The 16,611-nt window shown below is 45.7% G+C and overlaps 1 protein-coding gene across 1 annotated transcript in view; it reads left to right on the top strand.

Moving 5' to 3' along the window:
• Positions 1-16,611, top strand: part of RIMBP2 (RIMS binding protein 2) — a 592,869-nt gene that overhangs the window by 392,865 nt on the left and 183,393 nt on the right. The window contains exon 9 of the mRNA XM_030219259.1: positions 3,295-3,399. Within this exon, the coding sequence (XP_030075119.1) occupies positions 3,295-3,399 (105 nt within the window). The remainder of the gene's footprint in view (positions 1-3,294; positions 3,400-16,611) is intronic.

Here is a 16,611-nt window from a genome sequence, read left to right as displayed (position 1 = left end):
ACCCCATTTTTGGAAGTTGCCTCCAGTCCTCTGCAAAGCTTCCGACAGTGTATGTGTTTTTTCCCCACAGAGAGAAACACGAGAACAGCATTCATAATAGAGATGTTAATGCAGAGTGACTATTCTGTGCATTGTATGAAGAAACTGAAGATCCTGAGCATTATGCAATGCAGACAGAGATCAGGAAAATGTGGCAAAGATACAGAAATATTCCCTATTTTATTGGGTGCCTCAGGTTTGATTAAAAGCAGTTTCCAAGCACACCTTAATAACTTGCCTATAAGTATTACATCTTCTGAGCTCCAGAAGGAAGCTCTGTGGCCCTTTTACTAAGCCTCATAGGCGCCTACGCGCGCCAAATTGGAGTTACCGCCCGGATACCGCATGGCCCTTGCGGTAAATTTCAATTTTGGCGCACGTCCACTACGTGCGTCTGAAAAATATTTTTTTTATTTTCTGGCACGCGGCATCTACGCGCGTCAAGTGGCATTTGACGCACGTAGACCATTACCGTCCGGTTACCTCGTGAGACCTTACCGCTAGGTCAATGGCTTGCGGTAAGGTCTCGGAACCAAAATGGACGTGCTGCAATTTTCATTTTGCTGCACATCCGTTTTAGGGGGGGAAAAGGCATTTTTTTGTAGGTGTGTTAAAAAAACACACGCCTACACTACCACAGGCCATTTTTCAGCGCACCTTAGTAAAAGGACCCCTCTGTTTGGCCCAGTGGCGTTCCTAGGGGGGGGGCGGTGGGTGTGGTCCGCCCGGGTGCATGCCGCTGGGGGGGTGCCTGTCTGTTCCGCTCGTTTCATGCTCCCTCTGCCCCGGAACAGGTTACTTCCTGTTCCGGGGTAGAGGGAGCATGGAATGAGCAAAGCAGACAGGCACGCGGCACCCCCCCCCCCCCCAAGCAGGTAAAAATGCACCCGGGGGGTGTCCTTTCACCGGGGGGGGGAGGTGGCCTTTCGCCGGGGGGGGGGGTGCATCGGTGATCCACCCCAAGTGTCAGCCACCCTAGGAACGCCACTGGTTTGGCCCAATGCTAGTACTACAGTGAACATTAGCAGTAAATTTGAGAGACTGATCTCATGAACCAGGCTTAGGAATGAGGTTCATTACTATGGTAAATGCAAAATTAGCCATTTGGAGATATTACCCCCGGAAAATGATAGTGGTGGTGGGCACTGTTCCCTCTAATCTGAGAATGAGTCCTCCAACTACAGTCCTGCCAGTGTGGGGTGCTGTTTCACTATCACATTTTCAATAGTGAGGGACAGCCAAACTCTGCAGGACTCCAGGATACCTGCCTGTCCCTAGCGATTGAAAACATAATGTTGAAGCACCACCCCCTACTGGCAGCAATGCAGTTGGAGGACTCCTGCTCAGCTTAGAGGGAACAGTGGTGGTGTGGGCAGGGTGAGTTGCCTGGAAACACCATGCCGCTTTCTTCCATCTTCCCCCCTTGATGCCAGTGTCCAAACTATTTTTTGAAAGGGAAACAACCCATGGAATTTCAGAAACCATTTGCAGGCTTGCAGGTAAACCATGTATTCATGAGCCTGCAAATTATGTGAGAAGGCTGAAAATTCCCCTCAAGCAAAAACAAAAAGAAAAAGGGAACGGAAGGAGCCAAACAACATGTCAGGATGTTTCAAAAAGGCTCAGTTTATTAGCGAAAAGTCTTCAATATCCAATTTGTGTGTACAATATCCCAAAAGGTGTACAAAAACTAGTGTACATTTGTATGTGTATATATGCCATTATTCTAATCATTTTCACTTGTAATAGGTGTGTAAACATTAGCAGCTATTTTATACAATTACCCCTAAGCATTAAGGGGTCCTTGTACAAAGGTACACTGAAAACTGGCTTGCAGTAGTGTAGGCGCGGGTTTTGGGCTTGCGTCGATCTATTTTTTAGCGCGCCTGTTAAAAAGGCCTTTTTTTTCTGAAAATGGACATGCAGCAAAATCAAAATTGCCACACGTCCACTTTGGGTCTGAGACCTTACCGCCAGCCATTGACCTAGCGGTAGAGAATCCGGGCGGTAATGACCTGCGCGTGTCAAATGCCACTTGGCGTGCATCCGTTACATGCGCCTGAAAATAAAAATATTTTTCGGACGCACGTATTGGACGCACGCCAAAAATGAAATTACTGCAAGAGCCACGCCGTAGTCAGACGGTAACTCCATTTTGGCGCACTTTGGGCATGTGTAGACTCTTATGCGGCTTAGTAAAAGGGCCCCTTAAAGCCATCTAGAAAGGTGTAAATAACTGCATCATATTATCTACCGTTCAATTAATGCACAGTAAAGAAATTTCTTCTGTGTTAACTGAATAGCAGAATTCTAGAAATGCCTCCAACAGTTAATGGAGAGCTTTGCAGTTATCTTACATTAATTTTGGCCATTAAGCCACAGAAAGGCACCCTTTTACTAAAGGGCAGTGGGGCTACCGCCACATTGGTGTGTGGCAAATTGGGCCTACCACAAGGCTACCGAAGGGGTCTAGTGGTAGAACCGGCCTCTGCCGTTTGCTAACTCCAGCACTATAAAATGCATTATTTTTTTCTAACATGGAAGTCCTTACCGCCTCCTCAATGGGTGGCGGTAAGGGCTCCCCCAGGAAATGACCGCGTGGCAAGTGGTTCACTTATCGCAGGGCCATTTCCCTTTTTTTAAAAATGCCTTTTACCTGCGGCGGTAAAAGAAGGCCTCGTCACAGGTGAATCCATACACCGATACTACCGCAGGGCCCCTTTTCCTGCAGCCTGGTAAAAGGGGCTCTAACTGCCCCAAACCTTGTTGCACTTTTACTAATCAGGGCCCCTGATGTTATGATCTGCTTTAGATTCTTGGCAGTTCCGTGGTATGTGATACCCATGGACTCAACGATGGAGAATCTCTACTCAAACGATAGCTGAATGCTAATGATGAAAAGAAAAAAAATGGTGTTTAATATGGAATCCGATTTCTGCAGTGAGGAAACACATTTTCCATTTGACGAGTTTGTGTGTGCATAGTATCAAAGATTTAAAATGGAAATTTGATGCACCAGGCATATATTGCTGAATTTCATAAATATAAAAAGGCCTGCAGTGGAAGGTTTCTGCAATTAGATTTTCAGATGGAATTTAGGCTACATTTAAAGAAGAATTTATCATGAGCTGAATCTTGTATCATATTGAATTGTTGAATATATAGTTGTTCCTTTTGTTTACTGTGTCATAAAAATATAAAAATCCTTTGATTTGAATTCATCTCTGGTGATACTTCTGTGTCTGTTTTGCGCAGCATATGCGAGAGGCCGCTGAACGACGGCAGCAGCTGGAATTAGAGCATGAGCAAGCCTTGGCCGTCCTCACCGCAAAGCAGCAGGAGATTGATCTCCTGCAGAAGGTATGTGGAGCCATCAAAACAAGGGTGGCTTGCGACCAAAAATTGGCCCAGGCCTGAGGATCCTATCCTGCCCTGTCTTCTAACCCCAGTGTCTCTCCCTCCTCCTCACCTAACTTTGATGCTGCCATCCTGCTGCCTAGTGTCCAATTAATATGTAAAGTTATTCAATGGTGCTGCCCAAAATCTAATCTTTACAATGACAGAAAAATACCGTTTAAGAACATTTATCTGAACAATATTTGGCAGTTCACTCTCTGCTCGGTTCCATCAAGGTACCCCATTACGAAGACTGCATCAAGGACCAGTCATAGCTCCCCTGCCTGCCACTATCCGAATGAAATGAATCTGACAAAACTTCCTCCAACCTTTGCCAAAGATTTTAAAGCGAGTAATCTTTGAAACAAGTCAGACACTCGCCTAGAGTGAACTGCCATATTTTGTCCGTATAATTGCTCTGAAATGGCGTTTGTGTCATTCTAAAGATTATTTTTTTGTACGTTGATTTTGGACAGTACCATTGAATAAATTAACATATACAATTTAATTGGATACTAGGGGCTAGATTCTATATATGGTGCCGAAAACGCTCTGTTCTATAAGCCGCACTTAGGAGCAGCGGCTTAGGAACAGGGGCCATAGGGGCCTGGGCCCCCTAATTGACTCTGGGGCCCCCGGTTTGGGTGGCGGGGGTCCCCAACCTCCACCAGCTGAAGTGTTTGTCCGCGCTGATCTCGACGCATTGCCTACCCTGCTCTTCTCAGTTGCGCCGTGCACAGTCGTTTTAGTGAAACCAAGCTTTCGCAACACTTCACATATGCCCAGTTTCATTAAAACGAGCATGCATGGTGTGACTGAGCACAGAGCAAGGCAGGCAATGCGAGACCAGCGCGGGACAAACACTTCAGCTGGTGGGGGTTGGGGACCCCTGCCAGCCAAAGTACCATCATGCATCAGTGGTGGGGCAGGGGGCGGCGGTGGGGATGAGGGTCAAAATGTGCCCCCACTCCCCCTCCCGTCGAGGTATGGCTATGCCCCTGGTTAGAATAGTGCTTATGCCCAGGAATTGCACCTAATTTTACATTTACATTTACATCAATCACTTCTACCCTGCAAGATCCCATAAGAGCTCCATGCGGTTTACATTGAGATAAAATAACAAGGCATTCTCTGCGAGCTACAAGTTTGCTTAAAGATAGAATTCAATACTTATTAAATAGTTGAAAAAGAAATGTTTTAAGAGCTTTCTTAAACCATTTAGACTGACCTATTGTTCTAATATTCAAAGGTAAAGAATTCCATCATTTCACAGATTGAAAAGGAAATAATCCATCAAAAACAGACCTGTAAGTAACACCTTTGAGGCTAGGATACCGCAAAAGAAGAGCCAATCTGTCAGACAAAGAGCCATGACGTTGTGAAATAGTAACTAAAAGGGCTCATTTTCAAAGCACTTAGACTTAAAAAGTTCCATAGAGGCATATTTTCAAAGCACTTTGGGAGGCTAAGTTCCATAGGTTTCTATGGAACTTTGGGAGGCTAAGTGCTTTGAAAATAAGCCTCATAGTAACCTATATAACTTTGTAAGTCTGTGTGTGCTTTGAAAATGAGCCTCCATCATCTACATGTCTAATAAATAAACAGGAGCAAAACCATTCAATATTGAAAAGATAATTGTACACAATATAACACAACTCGTGCCTTCACAGGTAGCCAATGCAGTTTACGTGTAAATGGGGACGCTAGTTCATACCAAGAAGAACTACAATCAGTCTAGCTGCTGTATTCTGAAACGTCTGAAGCTTTTTCCAATGACCCTCAAATAAACCTACTAATACTGCATTGCAGTAATCTATTTGTAGTAAAATTGAAGACTATGCCAAAAGTCTAAAAGCATTCAAATTCAATTTAGATCTCAAACTCCTCAATCTTTTCATATTATAAAACCCTTTCTTCATCATTTGATTCACATAAGATTCAAAAGATTGATATTCATCAAAGATCAACCCGTAAAATCTTTATTTTTTTTCTCCAATTGAAAGGTAAATATTATTAGCAGTAAGAGTTGATTCTTCACAAGGCTTATATTGAGTTCCCAAAACTATATTTTGTTTTTTCATTGTTTAACTTTAATTGAACCAGTAAAGTCCATTCATTTAAAATTTTGAAACCTTGCTCAATCCTATTATTAATCTCTGAAAGGGAATTTGAAATAGAAATCACAACTGTAACGTCATCAACCTATATGTACGTGCTAAAACCATTATTTGTTAAAAGAACTGCTAGCTAAGACATCAAAACATTACGCACCTAATCCCCATTATTCTATAACAATGTGCATTAATTTTAGGAACATCCCTATTATGCCCATGACCCTCTCATTTCCATGCCCCCTTTTTAGATCACTTATAATTTTAGGTGCAAATCCCATGCCTAAATTTACACAAGTAAATGCCAATTAAATCTAATTAGTGCCAATAATTGCTTGTTAAGCCAATTATTGGTGCTAATTAGCTTGTTTTTCAATTAAATTGCACATGCAAATTGGACTCGCGTCCAAATTTGCATGCGCTATTTTTGGTGACTTTTATGGAATTAGGGGGTAAGGATGGAATTCTTTAAATGGCACCCAAAGTTAGGAACCGGGAGATCTGCACAAAACTTGTATTCTGCAAAGGCTGATCTGTGCAGAGCGCCCTTTACAGAATACTAGTTTAGCGCAGATCTCACCCCTAGCTCCGTGCAGCACTTAAACCTTCTGAAACCTGGTGTAAATGGTGATGTACAACTTAATGGCAGTTGGGCACATAAATGACCCTATTCTATAACATCACGTCTCATTTCTGGGAATGTCCCATGCCCCATTTTGAGCTGTGCGCTATAAAATTTAAGCGTGCATTTTATAGAATAGGGTGCAGAGTAGATCCCTATGTAAACCCAAGTGACGCCATGAAAGCCCAATTAACACCAATTATTGATTGTTAAGAGCTCAGGGGCCCTTTTACAAAGGCACGCCAAAAACGTGGCCTGCGGTAAGTGTGGGTGCATGTATTGGACATGCGCTGGACCATTTCTCCACCAAGTCTGGAAAAAACAGGGGGTTTTGTGGTCGTGAAATGGACATGCGGCAAAATTAAAGCCAGTGCGCGTCTATTTACGGCCTGAGCCCTTAACGCCACCCATCGAATTAGCGGTAAGGGCTTACATGTTACCCACGCAGTAACCGTCCAGCATGCACCAACTGCTGATTACCGCCAGGAACACCCCTGCGGTAGAAAATAGAGTGTTCCACTTTAAGCAATAGTGTGACGCATGTTAAGCAGACAGTTACTGTTTTATGACACAATACTACCAGTGGTCTTTCCCCTCTTGTAATGAAAGAATAAGATACATAGTAGTGGTCTGTATATGCGACCCGCTGAATGAAAAGGTACCAAATGTGGGGTTACAAATAGCAGAGATAAAAGCTATAAAAGTTTGGAGGGGTAAATTTGGGCAACTTTCATTTTTGAAAGTTTTGTGTACTGTAAGAGTCAATAGACTGGGACGATGCACATTTTTTCCACAACTTTGATGTTTTTCATGTTCTACAGCCTGAAAGCTGCAGTGGGGTATGTGATTTCTGGGGTTAATTACTTTTATATTGATAAGCGTTTCTCATTTTTTAAAGATGTAATTAATCCATACCTGAGGCTGAAATTTGGCAGGATTATGCAGTTGGTATCTTGTGGTATAAATAAATCACATACCCCAATTTTGGTACCTTTTGCTCAACGGATCATATATTTATTCAGTGCTATATGTTTGGGGAGTATACAGTTTGGTATATAGCACTCTTCCTTCAGGATTTTTCATTTGGGGAATTACTTCTGAATTTTGATCACTCGATAGGGTAATTTGCCCATTTATCAAAACCAAACTAAAAGGGCCAGCTTGTTGTGAGCTACCATATGAAAGACCTAAGTTTCATTCCCTGGTCATATTTTCCAGTCCCCAGGTTGATTGAGACTGAGGATACATGTGGACACTCTTTACAGCTCCTTCAAGGAGGGGTGGGATGTCCCACTCACCATGCAACAGCAACACCTAGTGGCTGGTTTTATGGCCACAAATGCAGGGTTCTGGAAGGAGCCTGGGCGTATAGATTCCAACTGATGACCTTTGCTGGGCTTGGTGAGTTCAGAAAGGGGTTATAAAATAGAAGCAAGAATCCCTGTGAGAGGTTCTGAATGAACCGCCAGACCCCTGACCTGATGCCTGTTAAACTGCATACCTAAAGGAGGAAAAGAAACTACCAGATCAAAAAATAAAGACTATGCAGAGCAAGGGAATGAAATGATCCATATAACCCAGCCTGACCTGGGCTGAGCCTGCTAGAACATAAGAACTGCCATTCTGGGTCGCAACAAAGATCTGTCTCACCCAGTACCCTGTTTCTATTCGTGGCCAAACCTGGTAATAAGTACCTGCAGGATCCCAAAGAATATCAAGATTCCATGCTGCTTTTCCCCAAAGTCCACCTTAATAAGGGTTTATGGACTTTTCCTCCAGGAACTTGACTAAACTTTTAAATCCAGCTACAAAAACAGATTTTAATATCCTTTAGCTACTTGGCTTTTTCCCCATCCACTGCTGTCATAGTTTTATAGACCTCTATCATATCTCCCTTTAGCCACCTCTACTCGAAGCTAAAGAGCCTTAAAATCTTTAGCTTTTTCTCAAGTAAAAGTCTTTCCATCCCCTTTATTGTTTTGGTTGCCCTTATTTGTGCCTTTTATATTTCTGCAGTCTTTTTAAAAATCCAGCTACTAGAATTGCACATAATACTCAAGGTTTTGTCACACCAAGAAGTGATACAGAAGCACTTGGATACAATTTTATTTTATTCTCCTTTTCTTTCGTAATAATTCAGAACATTATGCTTATTTTTTTTTGGTTGCCACTGCACACTGAGAAGATTTCAACATGTTGTTCATGATGACACAAATCCTTTTCCTCCGGAGAGGCCCCTAATCTGGAATGAAGCATCATGTACATATAATTAGAGTTATTCTTCTCTATGTGCATCACTTTACACTTGTCCACATTAAATTTCATCAGCATTTTGGTTATAAGTTGGAATGTAAAGTTATAGTATTCTACAAAATGTAAGTATAAGTAGGGGACATGCCTATGTCCTTCCCTTGCTTCACCGAAATGCACACCCTCTTGCTACAGCACTTGCACACTCCCTTATAAAATAGTAACCCGGGTCTCACCCGTGCCCTAGCTCCGGCCCCAGGCCACTAAACAGATATTCAGTTCAGTTAACATTCAGGACCAACCTCCCCTCAGTCATCAGTTCCAGCACACATGCAGACGAACTTGAGAGTGGGTCAATTGTCTGGAATTGCGATCCAGGGATTTGAGAAGCTATGCTTTACTCTGTGGAGCTGATCAGTTCCCTCAGCTCCTTCCACAAACCAGGCAGTACTCAAAAAGTCTCAGACAAATGCAAACTCTTTATTTGAACTCTTGCAATAGGCAAATGGCAACTGGCAAATTACCAATCCAAATTATTCCGTGTTGTTATTCCCAAAGGGGAACTTCCTTTTCCACTTCTTCCCCAAATTTTATTTACAGGATACTTCATGGTATATTTACAGGTAGTTACAGCTTCTCCTGTCCATACCTATCCTGTAGAGAGATATTATCCCCAAAGGCCGTGCTCCTCTTCTTTACACTGATTTACTTTTGTGGGCTCAAACCCCCCTTGGTCTAACCCTCCTCCCGCGGTGATCCCACCTTTGGTCCACCCTGGTTCTGAGACAAGCTCTCCCTGGCTCCAGTCCCCTGCTCCTGGGTTGGGCCCTCCTCTACCCACCCAGATAGCACACTATCTCCCGGTTGCCACTTATTGGAGCCACAACCTGCCTCTCACAGCCAGTGGATCTCTCCAATTTTTAGGACCCCCCTCTGTCTCTCTCCTCCTGGTCAATGGAAGGTGATGTACAGGCAACTCCAGACCTCAGGCAACCAAAGACCCCACCCTAAATGGTATAACTTTAGCTTTATCTCCTTCCAAACTCCTTCCCCTGTCACTCTTCAGTACCAGGGCACTATTTCTCTGCATTTTATTTCAAAACTACTCCCCATGGGCTGGGCTTCTTCCCACCCAGGGACATCCTACCTTCCAGCCCTCTGGCAGGGACCTCCCTCCCCCCCCCACCAGGACTTCGGAAAAAGCTATCACTTTAGTAGTAGATATTCTCATGGGGTATTACACTGTGTTTAGTGCATTTCCATGCGTAACGCCAAGTGATGTGCCACTTACACGCATAAGGAATGCATAATTGCACATACACAGTTATAGAACTGCCCTTCACATGAACTGGCTACCTTTTATCCACATGTTTGTTCATGCCTTCAAAAAAATAAACCATACAAAGAAATTTAACATGGATTCAAACAGGCTTAAAAAATGTTTTAAATGTTTTATCTAGAACCACACTGAAAGAGCCAATCATTTCTATATATGTATTCAGAATGATATAAACAAAAACGTAAAGGTGAAGGAGGACATCAGCAGGTCAAACAAGGGTTAATTATAACAGTTTATTGAAACAAAGACAAACCAGGCTCAAATTTCACCACAAGGCAGCATTTCCCCCCCTTTAGAAAGATATAACCATTGATCCAATCTACTCAAACTGTAATAAACGTTCATGAAAACCATGACTCAAAATAAATATCTATAAACTCCCAAATGTGTATTATTGATATAAAGGGGCATTTTCAAAAGGACATTCACGTTTCGATTTGGACGGCCTTGCAAAACGTCCCGATCTAGGGGCGTGGAAACCCGTATTTTCGAAACAAGATGGATGTCAATCTTTCATTTCGAAAATATCACCAAGGATGTCCAAATCCTTAAATTTGGTCGTCCTTAGAGATGAACGTCCCTAGATATGGTCGTTTCTGATTTTTGGCGATTTTTGAAACCAAGGACGTCCATCTCAGAAACGACCAAATGCAAGCCATTTGGTCATGAGAGGAGCCAGCATTTATAGTGCATTGGTCCCCCTGACATGCCAGGACACCAACCGGGCACCCTAGGGGGCACTGCAGCGGACTTTATAAATTGCTTCCAGGTACACAGCTCCCTTACCTTGTGTGCTGAGACCCCCAACCCCCCTATCCACAACTGTACACCACTACCTTAGCCCTTACGGGTGAAGGGGGCACCTAGATGTGGGTACAGTGGGTTTCTAGTGGGTTTTGGAGGGCTTGCTGTTTCCTCCACAAATGTAACAGGTAGGGGGGGGATGGGGCTGGGTCCACCTATCTGAAGTGCACTCTCCCACTAAACTACTCCAGGGACCTGCATACTGCTGTCAGATCGGAGTATGACATCGGAGGCTGGTATAGAGGCTGGCACGACATATTTTGAAAGATGTTTTTTGATGGCGGGAGGGGGTTAGTGATCACTGGAGGAGTAACGGGAGGTTATCCCTGATTCTTTCCGGTGGTCATCTGGTCATTTCGGGCACCTTTTTGTGCCTTAGTTGTAAGAAAACATCCAAGTGTCCAAGTGAAAATGTCCGTGTTCGTCACGGATGTCCTTGTTTTTTTTCGATTATGGGTCAAAGATGTCCAACTGTTAGGCACGCCCAAGTCCCACCTTCGTTATGCCTCCAACATGCCCCCTTGAACTTTGGCCATACCTGCGACGGAGTGCAGTTGGAGATGTCCAAAATTGGCTTTCAATTATACCGATTTGGATGACCCTGTGAGAAGAATGCCCATCTTCCGATTTATGTCGAAAGATGGGCGTCCTTCTCTTTCGAAAATGAGCCCAATAGTCTATCAATTCTTCCCATTTTCTTCAATAGTTTAATCAATAACATTATAGCTCATTGTTACTTATCTTTAACATCTTCTGGATATGATTTCATGTTTCGAGAGTTCATCTCTGCATCAGGACCAACATTTGGAAGGCAGAGATATCACAGACCTGCATTGTAAAAGGAATATTGGCCCCAATATAGAGATGAATTCTCAAAATGTGATATGTCTAGAAGAAGTTGAAGATAAGTAACAATGAACTGTAACATAAGTAACAATGAGCTGTAACTATTGAAGAAAATGGTTTTATAACTACAATCCACCCCCTCCCCCTGCCCTGAGTCAAAATTTCATAGTCCTAATTTGATATCTTCCACTGACTTGGTATAACCTAAGAGTAGTGTCATTTTGCTTCCCTTGACCTCAGAATGTTGAATATTAATTCAATAATAGATAATAGCCATTATTTTTGAAGCCGTATACTCAATTTATATGTGTGATTATCAGCATTTACATTTGTATATTGAATAAATGTTGAAAATCCAATTTTGAAAGCCAGGATTTACACATATTAATCTGCAGTACAAGCATATGGCAAGGGAGTGTGGTTGGGGTGGGACTAGGGTGGAACCATTTCAGAAGAGGAAAGCACATATATGATCACCAAGATCAACATTTGGATCTACAGCTGCTTGTTAGGACATGTAGATTTTTTGTAAGTGCTAGTTTTGGGCAACACTCTAGAAGAGATATTAAGGAAGGTCACTTCTTTATTGGGAGCCTTAAATAATAATAATACATGACACTTGTATCCAGTCCTTTTTTATAGAAAAAAAGGTGCCAGTACTCATTATGGGCGGGGTCGCCACATATGGCTCCACCGCTATGATAGCCACACCCGCATTAGCCGCACCCCTTATACCAGCCATGGCACATATAAACAGACATCATTGAAAATATTATACTAGTATAGGAGAAAACAATAACGTGATATTTTCATTATAAATAATTTCTGTAAGCTTTTACAGCTGCAGTATACCCAGTGCAAAATAAGACAGCAGATGTAAATTCCCAAATTGCACTTATTCCAAACACTAAAATGAAAATAAAATAATTTTTTCTACCTTTGTTGTCTGGTGACTTTGTTTTTCTATCCATATTGGTCCCAGTGTCTGATTCTGCTGCTCTCTATCTGTTCCCTTAACTCTGTTTCCAGGGCTTCCTTTCCATTTATTTCTTTACTTTCCTCCTTTCTTCTTCATTTCTTGACATACATCCATAAGTAAAAGCTGGGTCCTCCTTCGTGGAATTGACTGGAGGAGGTATAACATGGATCCAGCTTTTGCCTATTTTCTCCATTCATGAGCAGTTTTTCTCCTCTCTTCCCTTTCCCTCATCTCCATCCATGTGCATCTTCTTTTTTCTTTCCTCCCCTCCATCCATGTACACCACTTCTCCTCTCTCCTCCCCTCCATCCATGTCCAGCATTTCTCCTCTCTTCTCTCCCCTGTATCCATATCTCTCTATATAAAACGCACCTCCAACGTTCTAATGAAGCCTCTGTTAGCCAACATTCTAAAGTGAAGGGGGTGAGATCGCATTGTGTCTGCCCCGCCCACGCGTCAAACGTGATGACGTCGAGGGCGGAGCAATGACACTCAACCAATCGCAACGCTCGGCAGCGAAGCGTCAGGGAAGGAGGCGGCGCTCTCGACGTCTAGCCTTCCCTTCGCTGTGTTCCGCCTTCTTCTGACGTCAAGGATGACGTCAAAAGAAGGCGGAACACAGCGAAGGGAAACCTAGACGTCGGGAGCGCCGCCTCCTTCCCTGACGCTTCGCTGCCGGAACCGGCACGGAGGTAAATTTAAAAACAAGAAAAAAAAAAACAAAACAACCATGTTGGGGGGAGAGAAGAGGGTGGCCACTAAAGAACAACAATGGGAGCGGCAGGGCAGGGGAGAAACGACAGCATGGATGCGAAGGGGGGGGGGGGAGAAGAGGGCGGCCCAGGCTGGGACATGGGAGAGAGAGGAGCATGGATGCAAGGGGGGTCATGAAAGGGAGACAGGGGACTTGCTGCAAAAGGATGAATGGAGGCGGCAGGGGACAGAGGAGCATGGATGGGCATGGATTGGGATGGCAGGGCTCAGGAAGAGAGGGCAATTGCTGGAAAGGGATGAATGAGGGGGCAGGGGACAGAGGAGCATGGATGGCCATGGATTGGGAGGGCAGGACTCAGGGAGAGAGGGAAATTGCTGGATAGGGATGAATAGAGGGGACAGATGGGCATGGATGGAAATGGATTGCAGGGCAGGCCTCAGGGAGAGAGGGCAATTGCTGGATAGGGAAAAATGGAGGGCCAGGTGACAGATGAGCATGGATGGGCATGGATTCGAAGGGCAGGACTCAGGGAGACGGGAATTGCTGGATAAGAATGAATGGAGGGGACAGATGGCCATGGATGGATATAGATTGCAGGGCAGGCCTCAGGCAGAGAGGGGAAATGCTGGATAGGGAAAAATGGAGGGGCCAGGTGACAGATGAGCATGGATGGGCATGGATTGGAAGGGAGAGAGGGAAATTGCTGGATAGGGATGAATAGAGGGGACAGATGGGCATGGATGGAAATGGATTGCAGGGCAGGCCTCAGGGAGAGAGGGCAATTGCTGGATAAGGAAAAATGGAGGGGCCAGGTGACAGATGAGCATGGATGGGCATGGATTCGAAGGGCAGGACTCAGGGAGACGGGAATTGCTGGATAAGAATGAATGGAGGGGACAGATGGCCATGGATGGATATAGATTGCAGGGCAGGCCTCAGGCAGAGAGGGGAAATGCTGGATAGGGAAAAATGGAGGGGCCAGGTGACAGATGAGCATGGATGGGCATGGATTGGAAGGGCAGGACTCAGGGAGAGGGGAATTGCTGGATAGGGATGAATGGAGGGCACAGATGGCCATGGATGCATATGGATTGCAGGGCAGGCCTCAGGCAGAGAGGGGAATTGCTGCATAGGGATGAATGGAGGGGCCAGGTGACAGAGGAGCATGGATTGGAAGGGCAGGACTCAGGGAGAGGGGAATTGCTGGATAGGGATGAATGGAGGAGACAGATGGCCATGGATGGATATGGATTGCAGGACAGGCCTCAGGCAGAGAGGGGAAATGCTGGATACGGAAAAATGGAGGGGCCAGGTGACAGATGAGCATGGATGGGCATGGATTGGAAGGGCAGGACTCAGGGAGAAGGGAATTGCTGGATAGGGATGAATGGAGGGGACAGATGGGCATGGATGGATATGGATTGCAGAGCAGGCCTCAGGCAGAGAGGGGAAATGCTGGATAGGGAAAAATGGAGGGGCCAGGTGACAGAGGAGCATGGATGGGCATGGATTGGAAGGGCAGGACTCAGGGAGAGGGGAATTGCTGGATAGGGATGAATGGAGGGGACAGATGGGCATGGATGGATATGGATTGCAGAGCAGGCCTCAGGCAGAGAGGAAATGCTGGATAGGGAAAAATGGAGGGGCCAGGTGACAGATGAGCATGGATGGGCATGGATTGGAAGGGCAGGACTCAGGGAGAGGGGAATTGCTGAATAGGGATGAATGGAGGGGACAGATGGGCATGGATGGATATGGATTGCAGGGCAGGCCTCAGGCAGAGAGGGAAAATGCTGGATAGGGATGAATGGAGGGGGCAGGGGACAGAGGAGCATGGATGGGCACACACACACACTCTCTATCACACTGTGTCTCACATACACACTTGCACACACTCTCATTCTCACACACACACTCTCTCACAAACACACTCTCTCTCTCACACACTCACACTTTCACTCTGACTCTCAAACAGTCACTCTCACATACACTCTCCCAAACATACACACTCCCAAACATACACACTCCGAGGAAAACCTTGCTAGCGCCCGTTTCATTTGTGTCAGAAACGGGCCTTTTTTACTAGTAAAGCAATAATTCTCTCCCCCCTCTCCTCCATCCAAGTCCAGCATTCTCCTCTCTCTCCACCAACCCTCCATCCATCCATCCATGTCCAGCAATTCTCCTCTATCTCCTGCTCTCATCTCCATCCATGTCCAGCATGTCTCCTCTCTCCCCTGCCCTCCCGATCCATGTCCAACGATTCTCCTGTGTCCTCTATCCTCCCCTGCCATCTATGTCGAGCAATTCGCCTCTCTCCCCTTACCTCCCCTCTCATCCATATCCAACAATTCTCCTCTCTCCCCTGCCCTCCCCTTCCATCCATGTCCAGTGAATCTCTCTTCCCTGCCCTCTCCTCCCATCCATGTCCAGCGATTCTCCCCTCTCCCCTGCCCTCTCCTCCCATCCATGTCCAGTGATTCTTCTCTGCCCCTGCCCTCCCCTCCCCTCCCATCCATGTCCAGTGATTCTTCTCTGCCCCCTTCCCTCCCCTCCCATCCATGTCCAGAAATTCTCTCTTCCCTGCCCTCTCCTCCCATCCATGTCCAGCGATTCTCCTCTCTCCCCTGCCTTCCCCTCCCATCCATGTCCAGCAATTCTCCTCTCTCCCCTGCCCTCCCCTTCCATCCATGTCCAGTGAATCTCTCTTCCCTGCCCTCTCCTCCCATCCATGTCCAGCGATTCTCCTCTCTCCCCTGCTCTCCCCTCCCATCCATGTCCAGTGATTTTTCTCTGCCCCTTCCCTCCCCTCCCATCCATGTCCAGCAATTCTCTCTTCCCTGCCCTCTCCTCCCATCCATGTCCAGCGATTCTCCTCTCTCTCCTGCCTTCCCCTCCCATCCATGTCCAGCAATTCTCTCTCCCCTGCCCTCCCCTCCATCCATGTCTAGCAATTTTCCTCTCTCCCCTGCCTTCCCCTCCCATCCATGTCCAGCAATTCTCTCTTCCCTGCCCTCCCCTCCCATCCATGTCCAGCAATTCTTCTCTCTCCCCTCCATGTCCAGCAATTCTCTCTTCCCTGCCCTCCCCTCCCATGATGTCCAGCAATTCTCCTTTCTCCCCTGCCCTGCCCTCTCATCGATGTCAAGCGATTCTCCTCTCTCCCCTGCCCCCCCTCCCATGTCCAGCGATTCTTCTTCACCCAGCACATCCTCCTTCTCCGCTGCCTGCCAGCGTCGGACTCAGTAGCGCAAACGGTGCAGGCAGCGATTCAGAGAGGCTGGCAGTGACAGAGCTTCCCTCTGCGAGTCCCGCCTATGTGGAAACAGGAAGTTGAAACAACATAGGCGAGACTCGCAGAGGGAAGCTCCCACACTACCAGCCTCTCTCAATCGCTGCCTGCACCGTTTGCGCTGCCAAGTCCAACGTAGTAGTAAGTAGGGGAGTGAAAGGAATGGTGTAGGACTCGCCGGGGGGAGAAAAGGTGCCGGTACGCTGTACCAGTGTGTA

This window comes from Microcaecilia unicolor, chromosome 11 (genome assembly GCF_901765095.1).
Source record: "Microcaecilia unicolor chromosome 11, aMicUni1.1, whole genome shotgun sequence".
In the NCBI taxonomy this organism is placed as follows: domain Eukaryota; kingdom Metazoa; phylum Chordata; class Amphibia; order Gymnophiona; family Siphonopidae; genus Microcaecilia; species Microcaecilia unicolor.
The sequence above is the reverse complement of the archived record's forward strand: the minus strand, read 5'-3'. Positions and strand labels throughout refer to the sequence as shown.